The sequence below is a fragment of the Chiloscyllium plagiosum genome, chromosome 5 (genome assembly GCF_004010195.1).
Source record: "Chiloscyllium plagiosum isolate BGI_BamShark_2017 chromosome 5, ASM401019v2, whole genome shotgun sequence".
Taxonomy (NCBI): Eukaryota; Metazoa; Chordata; class Chondrichthyes; order Orectolobiformes; family Hemiscylliidae; genus Chiloscyllium; species Chiloscyllium plagiosum.
The window spans coordinates 121,677,685-121,695,899 of record NC_057714.1 but is presented as its reverse complement, the minus strand read 5'-3'; the positions used below and the strand labels follow the sequence as shown (position 1 = coordinate 121,695,899).

The 18,215-nt window shown below is 44.9% G+C and overlaps 1 protein-coding gene across 6 annotated transcripts in view; it reads right to left on the bottom strand.

Annotated features, from left to right (window-relative positions):
* Positions 1-821: 821 nt before the first annotated feature.
* zgc:86598 (STKc_CK2_alpha domain-containing protein) overlaps positions 822-18,215 on the bottom strand; it is an 83,102-nt gene continuing 65,708 nt past the window's right edge. For all 6 annotated transcript variants that reach the window (XM_043690952.1, XM_043690958.1, XM_043690955.1 and 3 more), the window contains 3 exons: positions 11,725-11,873; positions 4,806-4,895; positions 822-1,606 (listed from right to left, as the gene is read on the bottom strand). In XM_043690952.1, coding sequence (XP_043546887.1) covers positions 1,491-1,606; positions 4,806-4,895; positions 11,725-11,873 — 355 coding nt within the window. In that variant the 3' untranslated portion in view covers positions 822-1,490. The remainder of the gene's footprint in view (positions 1,607-4,805; positions 4,896-11,724; positions 11,874-18,215) is intronic.

Sequence of the window (18,215 nt, the reverse complement as noted above, 5' to 3'; positions counted from 1 at the left end):
AAATTAACCATCGCTGCTATTAACACAATGTGAAATGTGTGCATGCTTCTGAGCAACCCTCCTATTTTGAAGACCAAATGGTCTACTCCTGTTCCCATTTTCTGGTTGGTGAAAATAACTAATAAAACAAATACACAATTTAGAGGACGTCCAAAAAGAAAGTTCTCTTTATTAAAGGGGCTCTATAAATTTGTATTTCTTAAACCAATGACATGGTCTCGGGCACCCTCCCTCAAAACCTGTTCCCTTCAGCTGAATCAGTCTAACAAAGTTCTACGTTGTGTGAAGGAACAACAGAGTAGATAGGATGAAAAGCCTTTCCTTTTCCAAACTCAAGGATCAGTGTTGCTCCAACAAATTTTAAAAAGCTCCACACCACCCAGGACAAAGCAACCTGCTTCATTCACATCCCGTCCATCACCATCCGCGTTTGCTCACTTATCTACCAACACACAGTAGCAGCAGTGTGTGCCATATACTTCAGAAATTCAACAGCCCCTTCCAAACACACAACCTCTACCATCCAGAAGGACAACGGCAGCAGATACATGGGAATACCACCCCCTACAAGCTCCCTTCAAAGTTACGTAACACCTTGATGTAGAAATATATTGCCATTCCTTCACTGTCGCTGTGTCAAAATCCTAGAATTCCCTAATGAACTGCAGTGTGGGGCTACCTACAGCATGGGGGCTCAGATTTACTAAACACCTTCTCCAGGGTAGTTACAAATGGGCATTCGATTCTGGTGCAGATAATAATGCCCACAACATCCTGTGAAAGAGCAAATTAAAATAAAAACAGTTCACAGCAATACAATATCAGAAAAATGTATTCCTTTTATTATCATCATCTTGAGATTGGTAAGAGGTGCTGGTAGAGGGAAGGGTTCTCATTATAACACTTAAAGGAGTTTAAATACCATGAAGCTCGTGTGTAAATCCCCCTCACTGATCCTCTCACAGTGGGGGTGGGGGGTGTGGGGAGTAAAGTCTCAACTAATGTCTAGTCCTGCTCAAGCATCAGTTTCAGTAAGCGCACCAATAGTTTCAGGGCTGGGTTGTAACGAACATATAAAATAAACCTTTTTTTTTGTTTTTTTTTCTCCATAGCGCTCTGCAATAACAGAGGCTGGGTATTCTAAAAACCTAGTGTCACAAAAAGAGAGCCGCTACGTTGCTGACCGTGACAGGACAGGACAGGAGGTCTCTGCAGTCCAGCAGTTAATTACACAGAAAACCAATGCCATTAACAGTCTGCAAACCTAAATAGTATTCATTTTGCAGGTGTTTGTCATTTTGTTTTTGCACTGAACAAAAATGAATGTGTTAAGGATCCACAAACGATTGGAGCAGAGTCTCTGGCCTGCCTCCTGGCTCCTCCAGGAAATGCACAGACCAGGAGGAGGAGGAGGAGGGAGGAGGGGTTACGGTGATGGTGTGGCAAGGCCCTCAGTGCTTCAGGCAAAGTCAAGAGCCAGGCATCAAGGGTCAAGGCTGTGCTCCGGCTGCAGCTGGAACTGGTGGCCCCAAAGTGCTGGGTGAAGACATGACTGGCGATCCAGCAAGAGGACCCAAGGGCTGTGAGGTGGGCATCGAGATTATACCTGCAGGAAGAGGAACAGGGATAGCAGAGGGCAGGAAAAAAAGGCAGTTAGGCTTTGGACAAGAATCACAGCAACTTTCAGAGCTCTCAGAACCCAGTTGGGCAGAACCTGGCAACACATTTTCAACTTAATTCAACTTCTAGCACAGACACAGGTCGGCATTGTTGAAGGCGGTGAGCGTGGCTGGGCTGTTCGTGGGCACGGCGAGAGTAGTGGGGCCGTCGCTGAGGGCGGCCAGGCTGTCCGTGAGCGCAGAGGCTGTCGGTGAGTGTGGTGAGAGCAGCATGGCTGTCGGTGAGAGCGGCAGGGATGTTGTGAGCGTGCAGGGACGTCGGTGAACGCAGGGAGAGCAGTGGGGGCGGTGAGTCTGTTGATGAGCATGTGAGTGCAGCGATGCTGTTGGCGAGCATGGATGAGTGGTCTGTCTGTCGGCGAGCGAGGCTATTGCGGCGGGTCTGTCGGTGAGAGGGACGGGTCTGTCGGTGAACACAGTAGTTTTATTGTAAACGTGGTGATGATTGCAGGGTTATAGGTAAAAGCGATGAGAGGAACATGTTGAGAAGGAAAGGTTGGGGAATACATTTGAAGAAAATATATTTTTTCCCTACGTGAGAATTAACAGGAATCTTTTGAAGGCTACTGATTTGGACTGTGACCCTCCATCCTGTTTCCTGCATGAGACATCTCTGTGGCAGGGACAAGGACAGGAAGGCTGAGAGAACAGTGTTCACTAAAGCACCTTGAAATGCTCTGCAATCCTATAAATGTGACAGGTTCATGCTGCGACACAGACTGGACTGGCAATGAGTCATCAGGAGACATTCTGAATGAACAAGTCATTTAAAAAGGGGTAAGAAAGAGACACTGGGAAAGGTGAAACCAATTAGTCTAATGTCATGAGTTAACATTTATCATGAACAACACACTAGCCAACTCTTTGCATTAATATGAACTGAACAGGGAGAAACAGCATGTATTACAAGGGCTGAATCATGTTGTTTAATGTTACGTTTGAGGAGGTCTTAATAGAATAAATAAGAAATAAAAGATCTCCACCCAGAGGAAGGTCGGTAACCAGAGGGAGAGGTTACACAACGGGCAAAAGAGCAACCAATGAGTCAGGAGAATTTTTTTTGTGTGGTAGCAGGTCATTGTGATTTGGAAAGCACTGCCTGAAAGGGCACGGGAAGCTGCTTCAATAAAAACTTCCAACAGCGGAAACTGCAAATGGTTTTCCTGGAGAAGTATGAGCAAGGAATGCTGTAAGGAATGGGCAGGGGAGAGGGTTACATTGAATAGCTCTTTCTAACAGTCAGCAGACACACTGCTTGCTTTAGTATCATTTATTAATTATTTGACAACTATTTGGAACTGGAAGTTTCTGTTGCTTTCAGATTAAAGTAAATCGGAGAAATATTTTACAGATTAAAAACTAGAGACTGGTGGGAAATTTAAATATAAATTAGATTAGATTAGATTACATTACAGTGTGGAAACAGGCCCTTCGGCCCAACAGTCCACACCGACCCGCTGAAGCGCAACCCACCCAAACCCCTACATTTACCCCTTACCTAACACTATGGGCAATTTAGCATGGCCAATTCACCTGACCTGCACATCTTTGGACTGTGGGAGGAAACCGGAGCACCCAGAGGAAACCCACGCAGACACGGGGAGAATGTGCAAACTCCACACAGTCAGTCGCCTGAGGCGGGAACTGAACCCGGGTCTCAGGCGCTGTGAGGCAGCAGTGCTAACCACTGTGCCACCGTGCCGCCGTGTCTGGCCAGGCCATGTGCTGTACTTGCATGATGTGGGAGCTGGTGAACTCCATTGTAGTTCACAGTGACCACATCTGCAGCAAGTGTTGGTTGTTTGAGGAACTCCAGCTCCAAGATGATGAGATGGAATCTGAGCTTTGAACACTGTGACGCAGAGAGGGGGACAGTTACCTGGGTGCTGTGTGTCAGGAGGCAGTCACCTTGAAGTTAAGTTCTTCACATTTCAGCAGTGGTCAGGGACAGGAGAGTGTGACTGCGAGTGATTCAGGAGGTAGTGCTAAAGGAGCCCCAGCAGGTGAGGGAAAAGGACTGTACAGAGAATGGTCAAACGGAGCATGGCACTGGGGGACAGGAGGCCATTCATGTGGGGAGGGCTAAAACAAATGTGACAGTGGTAGGAAATTCGATAATTAGAGAGACGAAGAGTATCCTTTTGTCAGCAGGATTGAGAGTCCCATATGGTGTAGTGCCTGACAAGGTATAGCATTTCTTCAACTGGCTTGAAAGGAGATTGGAGTGGGAGAGGAGGATTCAGATATTGCAGTCACATTGGGACCAACAACATAGACAAGAGTTTTGGTATTATTAGGAATTCATTACAAAATTAAAGAACAGGACCTGAACGGTTGTATTCTCTGAATTCTTATCCAATCCAAGTGCAAATTGGCATAGAAATATCAAAATTAAGGAAGTAAAACATGGCTAAAGGTGTGGTGTGGGGTTTATCTTTGTGGGGCAGTGGCATCGATCTTGGGACAGGAGGGAACTGAAAAATTGGGATGAGCTCCACCTAAACCAATCTGGTCCCAACGTCCGAGTGGAAGGGGGCTGACTAGGGCCCTCTACCTGAGGAAGGATGAGATGGTGAAGGAGGTTTAAAAGATACTTTACTTTTTTCAGACATGGCCAACTATAACAGCACAAAGTTTTTGCTCGAGCTGCAAGTAAGAAACAGTGGTTAGACCACAGCTGGAATACTATGTACAGTGTTAATTATATCAAAGATGTAGCCACAGATGTGTGCACATCTGTAAGTGGATTTAGAGGATATTGCCAGAACAGAGAATTTTAGTGATGAGGAAAGATTGGATTTGCCGAGTTGGTTTCTTTGGAACAGAGAGGGTTTAGATAGAAAGTTTAGGAAAGTTTATTTTCATTAGTGGTGATGTCAATAACCAGAGTTCACAGATTTGAATTCATTGGGAAGATGATTTGGGGGAACTGGTGGAGAAAGTTCTCACCCAGAGGAGGATGGAGATCTGAAAAGTGGTGGAAGCAGAAACACTCATCACCTTTACCATTTGCTTGGATCGGCACTCTAGGTGCTGTAATCTACAGTCTAAGAATTGGAAGGTAATGTCCCCAGAGCATTAGTCTGGTCCTTTCACGTTTCAAAGTCAATGGGTGAATTTGCTTACCTGACATCAGACTGGCAGAGCTGACTGGGGTGCTACTGGAGGACATACTCGCTGTGGAACCCATTCGCACCTGGTCTTTCACTACTGGATCTGTGGAGGAGACAGATTCAAGTTAAACACAACTAACATTTCCTGTTGAATAGGAGCAGCCAAAAATTACTCACTCAGCACCTTTGAGCCTGCCCCTCCACTCAATGGGATCTTAGCTGACCTGCCTCGATTCTATCCGCCTGCCTCTGTTCTACAGACCTTCACACACAGTGAAGCAAACAACAAATCAATCAATCTCAGTTGTTACACTGACTGTCAAACAGCCAACCTCACTACTTTCTGGAGAGGGTTAAACGATAAAGAATTAAAACAAAGAACTGTGTATTCTGCAAATCTGAAACAAAAACTAAAGTTGCTGGAAAAAACTCAGCAGGTCTGGCAGCATCTGTGGAGAGAAAGCACAGTTAACATTGAATCCAGTGACCCTTCAGAACAGGAGTGATTTCAGTTTTTGGGAAAGAGTTAATGGAATTGTGTTTTACTCTGAATTTTATGCAAGCATTGTCAGGGTGTAAATGAGGATGTCAACTGATGGTAAGCTGTTTAGGCCAATAGTCACTAGAGCTTAGAAGAATGAGAGGAGATCAAATTGATGTGTACAGGATGCTAAAGGGGATTGGTAAAGTAGACCAAGACGACAGTTCCTCATGTGGGGCTACCTAGAACAAGCTTTAGGATAGAGGGTAGCAGATACAAAACAGAGGAGAAGTGACTACTCTCAAAAAGGTTGTGAATCTGTGGAATTCACTACCATAGAACACAGTTGATACTTAACAAATGTAATAAGTTGACAGGTTTTAAATTAGTCACAGTTTAAAGACTTATGAGAAGCAGGCAATTTATGGGGAAAGGGCCGGGAAATGGACAAGAGGAATGCCAGATCAGCCATGATCCTACTGAAAGCTGGAGTAGGCTTGAGGGACTGAACGGCCTACTCCTGTTCTCGTTTCTTGTGGTTATGGGAAAATGAGTTGAGGCTGAGATGTGTTGAGGGAGGATCATATTAAATGGTAGAGCAAGCTTCAGGGACTGAACTGCCTACTTCTGCTCCCAGTTTTTACCTTATTATGATCAGGGATAATGTTGTGTCTGCGTGGGTTTCCTCCGGGGGCTCCGGTTTCCTCCCACAGTCCAAAGATGTGCAAGTCAGGTGAATTGGCCATGCTAAATTGCCCGTAGTGTTAGGTAAAGGGGTAAATGTAGGGGTATGGGTGGGTTACGCTTCGGCGGGTCGGTGTGGACTTGTTGGGCCGAAGGGCCTGTTTCCACACTGTAAGTAATCTAATCTAATCTAATCTAAACCAAACACTCCAGAGTTGTTTCATTGCAGAAAGAGGCCATTCAGCCCAGGGTATCTGCTGGCTCTCCAAAATAAGCATTTCACCTAGTGCCTTTCTTCAGCTCTCCACTGCATATTCTCCCTTTTCTGATATTCATTCAACTCCTTTGTGAATGCCTCTTTTGAACCTGCCATCACCACTCTCTCAGGCAGCATATGCACGATCCTCAGCACTATACAGGCAAAGAGGAAGAAACTGGAACAATTCAAAATGACGAGGTATGTTTGTGGAATGCATAAATTAACAACAAAGGAGAGACAGAGAATGCAGTTCATGGTTAGGCCATCTGCATTCCTCGGATTGTACACAGACTTTGGCAATCTACAGCTGGCATCTTAAAGCACTGGAGAAGTACCTGCAGCTGTGCATTCACCAAATCTAGTGACAAGAAAGATGCCCACCAGCAGCATCCTCTTTGAAGCCAATTCACCCAGTACCAGTGCACAAATCACTCCAGACCAGCTCCCAGGTGTGACCCGCTGCTCATCTGTCTGACACCAGATTCCTGAAGCAACTGCTCAACTCTGAATGTTGAGTCGTGGCAGGAGCCTCTCAGGAGGACAGTGCAAATGCTTTAGAAATATCCCTAAAGCCTCCCTGAAGAGGTCAACCACCTCACTGACTCCTCAGAGACCCTGGCTTCGGAGATCAAATGCAAGAATGTCTTGGGGTGCAAGGCCATAGCTCCCTGAAAATGGTAACACAAGTGGGTAAAGGTGGCATAAGGCACGGTTACCTTCATCAGTCAGGACACGGAGGATAGAAATTGGCAAGTCATATTGCAGCTGTACAAAACTTTGGTCATGTTACATTTGGAGTGTTGTGTGCAGTTCTGGTTGCCACACTGTAGGAAGGATGTGGAGGCTTTGGAGGGGGTGCAAAAGAGGTCCAGGACATTGCCAGGATTGGAGTGTACTAGCTAAAATGGACAAACTTGCATTGTTTTTGCTAGAGCGTCGGAGGCTGAGGAATGATCTGAAAGAAGTTTTTTAAATTATGAAGACCATGGAAAAGACGGTTAGTTGGAGTCTATTTGAGGGGAAAAGTTTAAAGGAGATGTGCAAGGAAAGTTTTTTTTAGTGCAGAGGATAGTAGGTGCCTGGAACACACTGCCAGGGATGTGATCGAAGCAGATATGTTAGCAAAGTTTGAGGCGTTTGACAGACAAATGATTAGGCAGAGAATAGAGGGCTATGGACTACATGTAGGCAGATGGGATTAGCATCACGATTGGCACAGACACGGTGGGCTAAAGGTTCTGCTTCTGTACTGCACAGTTCTATGTTCTAATAACAAAAGTAGAAAAGGTTTGCTTGGGAAGGCAGTGAAAACATTCAGCAGGCATGTTTAAATTGGAAACTGTGGTGTTGAGAGCGCGAGCACACAAACCACCAGCCACCAATCTACTCAAACACCACCTGCTCTACACAGAGCACAGTCTGCAGATCATACATTCGACTCCGCAACTTGAAAGGCCGCTTTTATTTTTCCAGACTGTAAATTATAACAAGAGAAGTTCCTACATGAAACAAAAGAAATTGTAGATGATGATGTCTGCATCTCTGTTGATAAACTGTGTAAACAATATAGCTGAAACTTTATTGCTGGAACAGCACAGCAGGTCAGGCAGCATCTAGGGAACAGAAGATTCGACGTTTCGGGCACAGGCCCTTCTCCTGTGTAAACAATATATAATCATTCAGATGAAAGAACGAGATGTCATATCACAAGCTTGCAGACAACACAAACCTGGGGTAGGAAGGTGAGCTGTGAGGAGGATGCAGAAATGCTTCAGTGTAATTTGGAGAAGCTGAGTGAGTGAGCAAATGCTTGGCAGATGCAGTACAATGTGGAGAAATGTGAGGTTATCTACTTTGATAGCAAAACCAGACAGGCTGATTATCTGAATTGTGAAAGATCAGGAAAAAGGGAGTGTGCAGTGAGACCTGTGCATCTTTGTACAATCAGTTGTTGAAGGTAAACATGCAGGTGCAGTCACCAGTTTAGTCAGCAAATAGTATGTTGGTCTTCATAATGAGAGGATTCAAGTACAGGAGAGGGATGAGTTGCTGAGATGAAACAGGACCTTGGTGAGACCACACCTTGAGAATTTTGGAAACGCGTGGTGCTGGAAAAGCACAGCAGCTCAGGATAATGAAGGGCTTGTGCCCAGAATGTTGACTCCTCTGCTCTTCAGATGCTGCCTGACCTGCTGCGCTTTTCCAGTGCCACACTTTTCAACTCTGATCTCCAGCATCTGCAATCCTCACTTTCTCCTCGAGTATTGTGTGCAGTTCTGGTCTCCTTATCGGAGGACGGATGTTCTGGCTACGGAGGGGGTGAAGCAAATGTTTACCAAGCTCAATTCCTGGGACATTAGGACTTTGTTATTGGAGTTTACATGAATCAGGGGGAACTTCATAAAAGTCTTGACAGGAAAGGTGTTCCCCATGACCAGGGAGACCAGAGTGAGAGTCACAGTCTAAGGATACAGGTTGGCCATTTAGGAATGAGATGATGAGAAATTTCTTGTGGAATTCTCCACCACAGAATGTAGTCGAGGGTTAGATATAATTGTTAGAGCTAAAGGGAGAAAACGGAAACAGAGTACTGAGTAAGATTATCAGCCTTGATCACATTGTATGGCAGAGCAGGCTTGAAAGGCCAAATGGCCTACTCCTGCTCCTATTTTCTCTGTCTTTGTGTGTCTGTAATTCTGAAGCTCAAAAATACACTGGTGTGACAGTCACAGAGTTATACAGCACCCTTCACTCCAACTCGTCCACACCGACCAGACATCCCAATTTAACCAAGTCCCGTTTGCTAGCACTTGGCCCATATTCCTCTAAATCTTTCCTGTTCATATACCATCCAGATGACTTTTAAATGCTACAGTTGTACCAGCTTCCACTACTTTCTCTGGCAGCACATTCCATACATGCACCACCCTCTGTGTGAAAAAGTTGTCCCTCAGGTTCCTTTTAAATATCTTCCCTCTCACCTTAAACCTATGCCCTCCAGATTTTCCTACTCTAGGAAAAAGACCTTTGCTATTCACCCAATCCATGTCCCACATGATTTTATAAACCTCTATAAGATCACTCCTCAGCCTCCGATGCTCCAGAGAAAATAGCCCCAGTCTATCCAGCCTCTCCCAATAACTCAAACCCTCCAGTGCCAGCAAAATCCTTGTAAATCTTTTCTGCGCCACCTCAGGTTTAACATCATTCTTCCTATAGAGGGGTGACCAGAATTGTAAGCAATATTCTAAAAGTGGCCTCACCAATGTCCTGTATATGATATGCAACACGATATCCCGACCCCTATACTCGATGCTCCGATCAATAAAGGCAAACTTGAAGATGCCTTCTTCACTACCCTGGCTACCTGCGACTCCACTTTTAAGGAACTATGCACCTAGACAGCTAGGTCTCTGGATAGCAACACTCCCAGGGCCCTACCATTAACTGTATATCTCCTGCCCTGGTTTGCCTTACCAAACTGCAGCACCTCACATTTATTTGGTATTTGAATATTTTTATGACTGAGGCAGATAAATTTTTGACAAGTAAGGGCTGGGCAGGATTGTAAAGTAATCGGATTAATCAGGATCGTACTGAACGGTGGAGCTCCATCAAGGGAACACACAGGCTATTCCTGCTCCTAATTCTTACGTTCTTAAGTGTCTGCTGATTTGGAAAGAATAATGAACTGAATGGTCTTCACCATGGTCCCAATTCTGTCGCTGAATAAATTCAATACTGAGGTGGACAGACTTTTGATAGACAAAGGAGTGAAGGGCTGTGCTGGGCAGACAGGAGAGTAGAGTTCAGACAAATGGGATCAGTCATGATCTTATTAAATGGCACAGCAGACAGTGCTGACTGACCTGCTCCTGCTGCCAGGATCTCTGTTTGTTACAGGTGTAATGGAGCATGGCTATCAGTGTGTATATGATTAAGTCATTCAAAGATGGCAGCACTAGTGATTAGTAAAGCACACAATATTCTAGACTTAATTGAAGGGGCATAGAGTCCAAGGGCGAGGCAGCTATATTAAATGTACATTAGAGACTGCTCAGGCCCTCCACTGGGTCCAGTGCTGGGTGCTGCACTTTAGGAAGGACATAAATGTTTTGGAGAAGGAAGGAGCAGCGGAGATTCATGAAAATGGTTTCTGAGATGAGGAATTTCACTGATCAAGTTATATGGGAGCTGTTCGGACTGTTGTTCTTGGAGAAATGAAGACTGAGAGGAGATTTGATCAAAGTATCTAAATAATGAGTGGCTGGGTAGGGTAGATTGGAGAGAAACGGTTCCCATTCGTGCAAAGATAGCAGAGGAAGGGGCATAGGTTTAAAGTAATTGGTTAAAGAAAACAAAAGCGATGAACCAAAGTTTTGTCACACTGAGTGAAGGAGGTCTGGAATACTCTGCCTTTGAGAGTGGTACAAGCAGGTTCAATCCACACTTTCAACAATGGATTCAACAGGCCATGGGGAGATAGCAGGAGATTGGCACTGAGTAAAACGCTCATTCGGAGAAATGGTGCATATACAACTGGCCTCAATCTCTGATTCTGTGCACCTCCTCTCTGCTTGGAATTGCTTGCTTGTCTGTCAAACGTTAGTTCAATTCAAGAACACTTATTGAAACCAGAGAGTGCTTCTTGACCTCTGCCCTGGTCACACAGCTGACAAAATAAGGATAAACACCTGATACCTTTATCAAACAGGAAGACAGACTGCAGTATTAGTCCTGCCCAGTCACCACTGTGGACCGTGTCCCATTACACCCCCACCTTCCATCTCATCAATGCTCCCCATCTCCACCCATCACATAGACAGCTTCCAGTTACGATCCCTTGATATTTTGTTTTCTGATATGGGGTCTCAGTCCAAGATCCATGTGCAGCAGCAACATACGCAACTGGAAGATGATGCTGAGAACACTGTCCCCTCCGAGGACCCTCTGAGTTGCTGCACAGTTTAGGGAGAACGCTATCTGCTCTGAGCAAGGAAAAGACACTTCTATGCAATTTACTTAGTGCCACTTCTCCCTGGAACCTTGCACTTTGTTCTTTTTCAGATTATTATCCAATTTCCTGAAATTCTGCATCGCTGGCCTTAAAATCTGTGTTCTCTGATTCTCGATTGGCAGGTTGAGGTTGATAGACATTGGGACATGAAGGAATTGAACAGGGAAGTGGAGGTCAGGGTTGGAAATCAGACATGCCCTTGCTGGATGATACAGCAGACTGAAGGAATGGTACCGTCTAATCTTGCACCTTGTGATGCTTTACAATGCAACAAGGATTTATGAGGAGAACTGGGTCCACTTTGAGACCCAAGCCAGCGACAAGCTACAAAACCACAGCAAGTGAGTAAATGTCAGACAGAGAGAGAGAGAGAGGACACACTGTTGTGGATTCCAGCTTTTTCTCATATGTTTTTCACAGACGCAAAACGTTACTGCCCTCCCCACCTGCCCTGGCCCACTCAACCCTGTTAAGTCTTGGGGGTGACATACAGAAGTAGGGGTGTTCCATAGCCTCTCTCGCTGTAAGCCGTGCTTGGTGATCATAACGGAGTAACTTGTCCAAGAAGTCCAGGGCCTCGGAACTGACCAAATGCTGGTTTTCACTGTGCACAAAACGCTCCCACCTCTTCCGGGAATGCCTGGAGATGAAAAAGAGATGACACAGGTTAACAGATGCTGGCAGAACAAGCTTGTGGAGGCAGACCTGTACTCTTGGGGTCATTTACATTGTGATTGAAGGTACTATGTAAATTCAAGTTCCTTCTATGGTGGCACTGACTCTGAGTAAGACACCTGGGTTAAAACGTTCTACCTTGTTATGTCAGTTCTGTCCATCTCAAATCCAAGTTCTTGTGAGGAGCAGACACTGCAGCCAGCCTGCACACAAGGTCACAGGAGCACCATGAGTGCACAGTCAGACCCCAGCATGGAGCTTTGTGGGGAACTGGTTAATTTATTTTTGATAGCATTATTACAGGGAGAACGCAACTGAGGGAGGTTATAGATAAGGTAGACAGCCAACAGCCTTTCTCTAAGGCAGGGGAGTCTAAAACTGGAGGGTATAGGTTTAAGATAAGAGGGAGAGATACAAAAGGATCTAGAGGGGCAATTTTTTTCACACAGAGGGTGGTCAGTGTCTGGAATGGGCTGCCAGAGATAGTAATGGAGGTGAATACAATTTCACCATTGAAGAAACATTTAGACAGGTACATGGATTAGAGAGATATGGAGGGATATGGACCAAATGCAGACAAATGGGACTAGTTTAATTGAAAAACTGGGTGGCCTGGGCACATTGGGCCTGGTTCCAAGCTGTAGACCTCTATGACCCTATACTACAGTGTTACCTTCGACCTGAACAGAAAGCCAGCTGCATTATCTCACCTGAAGGATTGAGTCTAGGCTTAAAACCAGGAATGAGTGTTGTTCATAAACCACCTAATCCAGAGAAGAATGTGTCAAGACCTGAGTCAAGTTGACACACAGACTTGTTCACGATGACTATTTGGAGGGTCAACGATTAGTTTAGTTCAAATATGCTCCCCCACCTTTAAGCTGGGTCAACACAGGGGCTGAGCGGCTTTATCCCTGAGTTATACACCAGGCCTGTTGTCTTGCTCACTCCTTGCATTTCTAACAGCTCAGCATCACCACCAAGAGGTGAACTGCAGCATTGCATCCATTTGCAACACAACCACAATTTTTAGACCAAATATTCAGGCTATAAAGTAGGAGGTTGATTTAAACATGAGAAATATTTTTAAAGGTTTGAAATCTATGGCAGATCTTGGGAACTGCCAATAATGACACAGTCTCAGCAGGTCCCTGCTGTTCCAAGACTCTCTTTCTAACCAACAAAGAACAGTGGATGCAGGAAATCTGAAACTAAAGCAGAAATTGCTGGAGAAACTCAGCAGCTCTGGCAGCATCTGTGGGAGAAAGCAGTCAATGTTTCAGGTCCGGTGACCTTTCTACAAGGGAATGCTTGGAAGGGTCACTGGGCTCGAAATATTAACACTATTTCTCTCTCCACAGATCCTGCCAGACCTTCTGAGTTTCTCTAGCAATTTTGGTTTTAGCTATTTATTTCTGTCAGCTTAAAGGAGGCAAAAGTAATTGTGATAAAGACTTGCAAAACTGTCCTTGCCAACAGCTCCCCCAAAACCAGCACATAAAAAATTAAGGCATTATTGGGCCAAAAGGAGGGGGGGCTGCTCATACTAAGGTCAACTACCACTTCAGAATAGAAAAATGTGTTGCTGGAAAAGCGCAGCAGGTCAGGCAGCATCCAAGGAGCAGGAGAATCGACGTTTCAGGCATAAGCCCTTCTTCAGGAATGCTGAGGTTGTGCCAAGCAGGCTAAGATAAAAGGTAGGGGGGAGGAACTTGGGGGAGGGGCGTTGGGAATGCGATAGGTGGAAGGAGGTTAAGGTGAGGGTGATAGGCCGGAGAGGGGGTGGGGGTGAAGAGGTCGGGAAGAAGATTGCAGAGTATCCAGGAATGGAAGTTTAAACCAGGATTTCCTCTCCATCTCAGTCCCATCCAGTATTCTCTGCTCACACAGCACACAAGGGGGAAAGTGCAAGGCAAGTATTGTGTTTTGCACAGAGGGTAGTGTGGGACCTAGAATGGGCTGCCAGGGGAGGTGATAAAGCAGATCCAATAGCAATGTTTAAGGGGTATTTCAATAGATGCATGAATAGGCAGCGATTACAGAACCACATGCAGGCAGACGAGGTTAGTTTAAAATAGCATCATGGTCGGCTCAGACATGGTGGGCCGAAGGACCTGTCCCTGTGCTTTTCTATGTTCTGTATGGACAAGAGGAAGGATTAGGACCAGGGAATGATGCTGTTCCCGCTCAGTCCAGATAACTGCATGTGACCAGCCTCCAGTAGGTGACGGGGATGGAGGTGAGGATCTAAAATCTGGATTTAGGCTGTTGTCAGGAGCAACCATTTAATGCATGATTTTACCAACTATAAAATGGCTTCTTAATGCAAATAACAAAATAATATAACAAAATAGCTTCTCTGAAAACTGCATTCCTGAACGAATTGAAAGAAATTAGCAAACAATGCCCTGTTCATAGTATAAGCTAACTAACCAAGATAGGACATTATTAAAGTATTCAAAATTGGCCTTGGAAACCAGGTGACAAGAGATAAAGACATGAAAACAATTTAGTTCCCAGGAAATATCATTGGCTTAATTTTGTCTATTTGTCATATCATTTCATTTTATGGGATTAATTTTGCAATTAAGGCTGTTCTATTTGTTAAGAGATCTATAAACGTCTGTGTTTTAAGCTAATTGTGCAGCTTTTCCAGAGTACACAGAGGTGCTTAACCCCTGTGTTGCTGGATAACCTAAATCCGGCGTCATAATAAATTGTTAAATCTTGCTGACAGTATTAGACCGAGCTGCTAGTGTTTATGGGACCGATCGCGGAACCGAGAGGCCCTTCTCAGGGGGCCAGATTTACAGAGGAACCAGGCTTGTTTAATTTGAACTCGGACACAGGTGTGAGATGGGGGAGGAGGAGTGTTTCTCCACAATTTCTGCCAACAACACAAGGAAACAAGGTAAACCCCTATAAACGCCCCTACACTTTCCTCCATTGACCCGAAGCATGTCTAAACCCCTCCTTGTGGTCACCCCCACCCCCCCAACTCCATCACTTCTTTCAGCTTTATGAACCTCTGAGACTCTCGTGTATATTTAAGTCGGGAGTGTCTTGCTAAATCTATGCAGGCCACTAGTCAGACCATAGCAGGAATCCTGGAAACGGTTTTGGGCCTTCTATCGAAGAAAAGATGTACTGGCATTAGAGGCAGTCTGGAGAAGGTTTGCTTGGTTGATCCCAGATGTCTGAGAGATGACCTTATCCAAACAAAATAAAGTTAACGGACTTGAACAGGGTAGATGTGGAGAGAATTCTGAGAAAGGGTCACCGGACCTGAAACGCTAACTCCGATTTTTCTCCACAGATACCTCCAGACCTGCTGAGCTTTTCCAGCAACTTCTGTTTTTGTTTCTGATTTCCAGTGTATCTGGTTCTTCCAATTTTTATTTAGATGTGGAGAGGTTGCTCCCCCTTGTGTGACAGTCTAGGATCCAAGGCCATCATCTCAGAATAAGGGGTCACCCATTTAAAACAGAGTTGAGGAGGAATTTCTTTTCTCAGAATCTGTGAAATTCTATTTCACAGAGGGCTGGCAAAGCTGGGTCATTATGTATATTCAATGTGATTGAGATGAACAGATGTTTAATCAGGAAGGGAATCAAGGGTTATGGGGAAAAGGCAGAAAAGTGAAGTTCAGGATTATCAGATCAGCCATGATCTCATTGAATAATGGCGCTGACTCAATGGGCTGAATGGCTTACGTTTCCTGCTAAGTCTTATAGCCTAGATCCTTCCCTCTCTCTCTCCTCCTTTAATAATGACCAGAAAACTTGCCTTTTAAACCACGTTTCTCCAATATCTCCACGTTAGCTCAATGTTAAATTTTTGTAGCAAACACCTTTACAATTATCTGGGGAACATTTTTATTGGATTAAAGGGTGTGGGGATCTGACTCTGGGCAATACACCAGGGTTAGACTGTCCAGTCTTGCTGTGCCAAATCTGCTTATCCACTTGATATGATGTGTTTGTACAGCAACAGGATGTGATCACTCAGCTAGAGGCTCTTTCCGTGTAATTTGATTCGATCACAACCCTGATCTACAGCTCAACTCCATTTTCCAGCCTTTTCTCCACAGGCCCTGAAACCCTTGACCAACAAGAGTAGACAGGTTATATACAGGGCATTGGTGAAACCACGTCTGGAGTACTATGCACAGTACTGGTTACAGGTACTAATGGAAGGATGTTAATGCTCTGGAGACATTTCAGAAAAGGTTTATTTGACTAATACCTGGAATGAGTGGATTGCCTTATGAAGAAAGGTTAGACAGGCTGGGCCTGTATCCTCTGGAGTTTAGAAGACGCAGAGGTGTCTTAATTAAAATGCAAGTTCCTGACGTGATGTAACTGGTTGAATATGGAAATGATGTAGGAGAATCTAGAACTAGGGTCATAGTTTAAAAATACAGGTCGCCCATTTAAGAGATGAAGAAACCTTTTTTTTCTCTCAGCAGGTTGAGTGTCTTTGGAATTCCCTTCCACAAAAAGGCAGTGATACAGAACCTTTAAATATTTTTAAAGCAGAGGTAGGTACATTCTCGATGACCAAGTCGTACATCTGTGGTCAGCAAAGTTTTGGAAAGAATTCTTAGGGATAGGATTTATGACTATTTGGAAAAGCATGGCGTGATTAAAGGCAGTCAGCATTGCTTTGTGAGGGACAGGTCATGCCTCACAAATCTTATTCGAGTTCGGGAAGGTGGTGATGAGACTGGTCGATGAAGGTCCAGCAGTGGATGTGGTGTATATGGAACTCAGCAAGGTATTTGATAGGGTTCCCCATGGTAGGCTCATTCATAAAGTCAGGAGGTATAGGATACAGGGAGATTTGGCTATGTGAATTCAGAATTGGTTGGCTGATAGAAGGTAGAGAGTGGTTGTAGATGGAAAGTATTCCGCCTGGAGGTCAGTGGTGACTGGTGTCCCGCAGGGCTCTGTTCTTGGGCCTCTGCTCTTTGTAGTCTTTATCAATGACTTGGATGAGGAGGTTGAGGGGTGAGTTAGTAAATTTGCAGATGACACAAAGGTTGGAGGTGCCGTCGATAGTATAGAGGGCTATTGCAGGCTGCAGCGCGACATAGACAGGATGCAGAGCTGGGCTGAGAAATGGCAGATGGAGTTCAACCTGGGTAAATGCGAAGTGATGCATTTTGTAAGGTCGAATACAGGATTAAAGACAGGATTCTTGGCATTGTGGAGGAACAGTGGGATCTTGGTGTTCAAGTGCATAGATCCCTCAAAGTTGCCACCCAAGTTGATAGGTTTGTTAAGAAAGCATATAGTGTTTTGGCTTTCATTAATAGGAGGATCGGGTTTAAGAGCCGCGAGGTTTTGCTGCAGCTCTACAAAACCCTGGTGAGACCACACTTGGAATATTGTGTCCAGTTCTGGTCGTCCTACTATAGGAAAGATACAGAGGTTTTGGAGAGGGTGCAAAGAAGGTTTACCAGGATGCTGCCTGGACTGAAGGGCTTGCCTTATGAAGGAAGGTTGAATAAGCTCGGACTTTTCTCTCTGAAGAGAAGGAGGAAGAGAGGAGACCTGATCGAGGTATACAAGGTAATGAGAGGCATGGATAGAGTCAATAGTCAGAGACTTTTCCCCAGGGCAGGATTGACTGGCACGAGGAGTCATAGTTTGAAGGTATTAGGAGAAAGGTATAGAGGGGATGTCAGAGATAGGTTCTTTACGCAGAGAGTTGTGAATGCATGGAATGCGTTGCCAGTTGTGGTGGTGGAAGCAGAGTCATTAGGGACATTCAAGCGGCTGCTGGACATGCACATGGATAGCAGTGAGTCAAGCGGTGTGTAGGTTAAGTTATTTTATTTTACATTAGGATTAAACCTCAGCATAACATCGTGGGCCAAAGGGCCTGTTCTGTGCTATACTTTTCTATGTTCTAAGGCGATGAAAGATTATTGGGAGTATCCAGAAATGTAGGGTTGAGGTTAAAACCAGATCAGCCATGATCCTATTGAACAGTGGAGCAGGCCCGAACTGCCATCCCTTGTTCATAACAAATGTCTGAGTCTTGAAAGTTGAAAATGACTCAGAGTTTCAGGCTAATGTAGTTTAGATTTGTTGCTCCTTCTTCCTACAACTTTTGTGAAATAGGTAGGAGTCAGATGAGTTGGATCCCAATGAAAGCAGTTGCTTCGGTATCGAGGGGTGATATTAATCGAGGGGTGATATTAATCGAGGGGTGAGGAGGTTGCCAATGGGATTTCCAGTAACAGCAGGAGGGTTACACAATGAAGGCCAGCTCAGTAGACGAGAGGAAATGAGCTGGGCTT